Below are 5,000 nucleotides of genomic sequence, written 5' to 3' on the forward strand. Positions count from 1 at the left end.
ACTAACCCCCCCCCCCCCCCCCCCCCCGCCTCCAACAGCCTCGCCATGGCACAGGACCGGGCGGCCCACACCCGACAGCGACGGCGCGCCCAGCGTCGGCTGATCGCCACCCGGAGGTGCGTCGTTCTCTCGGCCGCGGCCTTCGCGGTGGTGGCCGTCGGCATCGTCGTTGACTTCCGCAGCGCCGACCACCTCCAGCTGATAGAGAGCGCCAAGCTTATCTACGCTCCGGAGATGGAGGTGAAAGGTAGACCGTGGAGCATGAAGGACATCTGGAACTACGTAGAGAATGATTTTCTCCACAAATGGGCCACTCATTCCAAGCTGGGGCAGGCCCATACGGTTGGTATACCGAGGATCAGGATGATACACACCGATAACGGAACTTGTAAGTATCATGTTAAAGGGAGGAGTTGTTATGGTAATATCGATTTCAGCAAGGATACCTTCGCACAGGTGAGACGAGAGAAAGATTGGCTCAAACCCAACGTTTTGCACCCTCACTGCTTAGCAAAAGTCCCGGTCGAAGCCATGGAGCCCCGGTACGTCGACGATGCGGAGGTTGACGTCTTTTCTTCCGTTACTTGCTCCATGTGTTCATATCCTCCCAATGGCCATGTTGTGGATATCCCGAAGGCGGTTTTGACGGGGGAAACCACAGGCCACTTCGAAACCATGTGTGTTCGGCGCATTGTTCGGAAACTGACGGACTTTTACCTGGACGAATCAACGCGTCTGATACAGTTCGAGTTCCTGGTCCACGACGACGCGAGTGACTTGTATATTCTGATTAGTTTTGGGTTTGAAGGACTTGTGGAGAGACAGTGGTGGCCCACGTTGAGGTTTGAGTCCATTTATATCCGGGGTATGTTGTCGCGCGGCAATTACCATGGCCTTGAGGACGACGTGCAGACATGGATTATTCCAGCCCTGATTTCCCTGTCTTCTGCTGCCGTAGCAATCGGGGTGCTGCAGCTAATCCGAATTACCCACATGTCCTGCTTGCATTGCCTGAAACTCATTCTGTGCGCAATAGCATTTGTCTTGGGCATTTTAATGATACACTGGGGGTTACAGGGTATTTATGATTTCGAAGAACTGTTAGACGAAGCCTCGAAAGCTGCGCCAAAGTCCGAACAACAGTACCTGGAGAATTTACAGAACCGCTCGGCTTACATGAGGTCCCGCCAGACGCACCTTCCGATTGCCAGTTTCGTCAAGTACAGCCGCTTTATCAACACGAGTAATTCTACTTTACCTCTAGTGCTCCTCCTCCAGTTCTTGTTGTATGAAGATTACTTACTGGGGTCAGTCACTTCTATCATTTTAGGCATGAAATTGTTAACGAAACGTGCGACCAATCTCGTCATTTACTTTCTCTTCGTGCTCGCCGTATTGGCCCTCATGGCCACCATGACCCTCTCCGAATGCTCTATGAAATTCGTGGACTGGCTATCCTCCTTTTTCAGCATTGTAGACTTATTCACGAGTAAAATGCTGTTGGGGGAACTGACCGATTGCAAGCCAAAGTGGGCGCCAGTGCTCTACGCCATCATCGTGTCCCTCAAGTTCTTCTTCCTGGGTCACTTCCTCCGCATGTGCATCGGCCTGGGGGCTGAGGTCGAGAAGAGGAAGAGACGCGAGGCGATGCAAGAGAAGCGAGAGCACGACGAAATGAAAGTGATCGAGGAGCTGCAGAAGAGACCGCTCACGAAGGAGAATCGAGAATGTTTGGTGAAGCTCAGCGAATGTTTACGAAAGACGGGAAAGTATTATGGGAGTAAGAAAATCTAATAGATCTTGTCGGTCTGTTTTTTTTTTCTTTTTGCGATAGACTTGGCATTCATATTTTTGCTTTCAAGTGGAATGTTGTTGAAACACCCCCCCCCTTTTTTAGTGGAATTTGCATTAGGTTTGAGGAAAATTACTCACTGTCAAATCTCGCTCATTTGTAATGAAGGAGGAAAAATATTTCTAAGGTATTTGTAAGGAAAGGAAAAAAAAAAAAAAAACATGATTATTATTGGGTATCGATTTCGCTTTGTTTATATTTTGAGATAATACACATCTGTAAAAGTCTTTTTTTATTGTTTTAATTCACACCCTTTTAAATGATTGAAACTTGATCGTGGAATGTACTCGGAGGTTTCCTTTTGCAATCGATTTCCATAAAATTAAATTCACAGATTTCGTTCCGTTTTGGCTGAGAGATGAACAGATAAAAAAAGAGATAGATAGACACAATAAAAGGAGAAAAGGTAATTCAACAGACAGAAAGGCAACAGTGAGGGAGATTATGTGGCAATTTGGCATTCTTAAAGTGCTGTTACGAGAATGTATAATACACGTATGCAAACACACACACTTACTCACTCTTTCACTTTCTCTCTCTCCCTTTATCCCCCCTCCCCCCCTCTCTCTCCATCCTCCCTCCATCTCTCTCTCCATCCTCCCTCCCTCTCTCCCTGCCTCCCTCCCTCTCTCTCTCTCGCTCTCCCTTTATCCCTCCCTCCCCTCTCTCTCTCCATCCTCCCTTCCCCTCTCTCTCTCTCTTCTTCTCTCCCTGCCTCCCTCCCTTTCTCTCTCTCTCGCTCTCCCGTTATCCCTCCCTCCCCTCTCTCTCTCTTCATCCTCCCTTCCTCTCTCTCTCTCTCCTTCTCTCCCTACCTCCCTCCCTTTCTCCCTCTCTCTCTCGCTCTCCCTTTATCCCTCCCTCCCCTCTCTCTCTCTTCATCCTCCCTTCCTCTCTCTCTCTCTCTCCTTCTCTCCCTGCCTCCCTCCCTTTCTCTCTCTCTCTCCCTTTATCCCTCCCCTCTCTCTCTCTTCATCCTCCCTTCCTCTCTCGTTCTCTCATTCTCTCCCTGCCTCCCTCCCTTTCTCTCTCTCTCGCTCTCCCTTTATCCCTCCCTCCCTCCCTCTTTCTGTCTCCTTCCCTCCCTCCCTCTCTCTCTGTAAGAGGTGTTAACCTCTTATATAGTGATTGAATATTGGTGGGCAGAAGCGATACACCGATGTGGCTTTCTCTATATTAGTAAGAGTACCACACTTGATAATAATAACACGATACGAAGATTACGATATACTGGCGGTCAGCGTCGAGCGAAGCCCGGCCTACCCGCCAGAGAGGCAGGCTACGGGCGGCGGCGAGCAGCTGGGGCAATGTGAGCGCTGGGTGTGCGTCCTAGAGGGTGAGGGTTGGGTCAAGGATAAGGATAAGTCCGACGTGCGAAGCTGAGCCTCGCCCGGGCAATGAGGGTGGGAGGGGGGGGGGTCAAGGTCTGTCACCCTTATATCTGACCTGCTGGCGCCAGTGGCAGCGTGGGGGCTGGGCCCGCTCGCCATGCGGACTGCTGTAATTACATACCACGGGCTAGCTTGCTCTACGAGGGAGCACTCGCATGGTGTTGAGCTTGCATGCTACATTATGATTGCAGGACTATGCAGTATGCTATTGCTCTGGTTTGTCACTGGCTGATATATCAATCTACTCTTAGTTTTACAACAATAGATTATTCTTACAGATGACTTTGGGAGTGTGGATTTACCTTCTCATTCTTTATTTTTACGTCTTTATCCTTTTTTTTCGTCAAGTAATTTCTATACCTTACTTTTATCTAGTTTTCAGTGTTTTTAAACGTGGAAAGTTATCGGGAAATGACATTTTTTTCCTCATTAAACTCGCCTCCACAGAACAAACTCACAATTGCCCGATTTCTAGTAAATATAGTTGGAATGGAAGTCTAATTGGTTTCACAGTCGTTGCTGAAAGTCAAAATATCTTTAATGACGTAGAACACATGGTTATTGTATATAAGGAAAAACATTAAGGAGTCAAGTTGAAATGCCTTAACTACTATTCAATTTTCTAATAGTCTTTTAACCCCCAAATAAGGCAGGCGATAAGCAAAGTAGCGAGCAGGCAATTTGGTAGCTAAAAGGCAGTAGAGGAGAGCTTATTCGTACACATGAACACTTAAGGCACTATCACACTACACTTAAGGCACTATCACACTACTTTTTCCGTCAATTTCTGGGGTTCCGTCTGAATTTGAGGTTTTCCGCAAGGATCGTCTACAAACGGAACGCCTTCCAGACCAAGACGGTTACGACCGTTTCCGCCTGACTAATTTCCGTGTTGATCTTGTGCTATTAATAAATTAGATAGGATGAGTGAAAGTAAACATAAGCTAATATTTTAGAACATTCGTATATTCAATATACATCATATTTCTTTAAAATAACGTTATATGTGTGAGAATGTTCGTGTAATTCCCGGGACCTCACTTCGACAGCGCCATGTTTGTATACATGATTTTCGTACGAAGTTTATGCGGAAACGCAAAAAATTGACGGATAAAAAGTGCTTGTGTGATACGACCTTCACATTCGAACGCTTGAAAACCGTGTCATGCGATAAATGTGTTCCTGCAAATGTATATGGTGTATATAACTTCAAGAGTTTCTCGAATTTAGATAACATAATTTAAAAGAAATGTATAAAAAAAATCATGTACATATAATAAACATCACAGAAATATATATAGGGACGGTCATCGTGACGTCACCAGAGCTGTCACGTGATCAATCGGAGGCAGTGGTGGGCAAAAACAACAACAGAATCCCACGAATTTCGTTAAGTATTGGTCTGTCGCGAACATCGTCCCTTTTTTCTCGATTTGTGTAAATTTCGCATCCCTTTTCACTCTTTTTTAAGAAACTTCGAATTGATAAACAGTTGCATTAATAATGGATGTGCAGATGGACAGCTAAAAGGTTCAATTTTGAGTTTTAATTGTTTTCCGAGAGACCCCGAGAGAAGGAGGCTTTGGCTATCAATCGCAAGAACTTTGATCCTGCGCCTGGGAGTGATGTAAGAGTTTGTGCTAATGGTACGTATGATAGCTTTTCTATAAAGATATTCTAAAATTTAAATGGTTATATTATATCGTCAAAACTCTTTCTAGGGGATGTGTTTCCCCGTGGTTAGGCCTAGGCCTAGG

The 5,000-nt window shown here is 46.1% G+C and overlaps 1 protein-coding gene across 1 annotated transcript; it reads left to right on the top strand.

Moving 5' to 3' along the window:
- Window positions 1-36: 36 nt before the first annotated feature.
- LOC138862030 (uncharacterized) lies at window positions 37-2,082 on the top strand (the record flags this gene model as incomplete). Its single annotated transcript, XM_070123056.1, is given in 1 exon segment — window positions 37-2,082. A coding segment is annotated over 1 exon segment (1,749 nt). The 3' UTR covers window positions 1,795-2,082.
- Window positions 2,083-5,000: the final 2,918 nt, after the last annotated feature.

Source organism: Penaeus vannamei, chromosome 6 (genome assembly GCF_042767895.1).
Source record: "Penaeus vannamei isolate JL-2024 chromosome 6, ASM4276789v1, whole genome shotgun sequence".
NCBI lineage: Eukaryota > Metazoa > Arthropoda > Malacostraca > Decapoda > Penaeidae > Penaeus > Penaeus vannamei.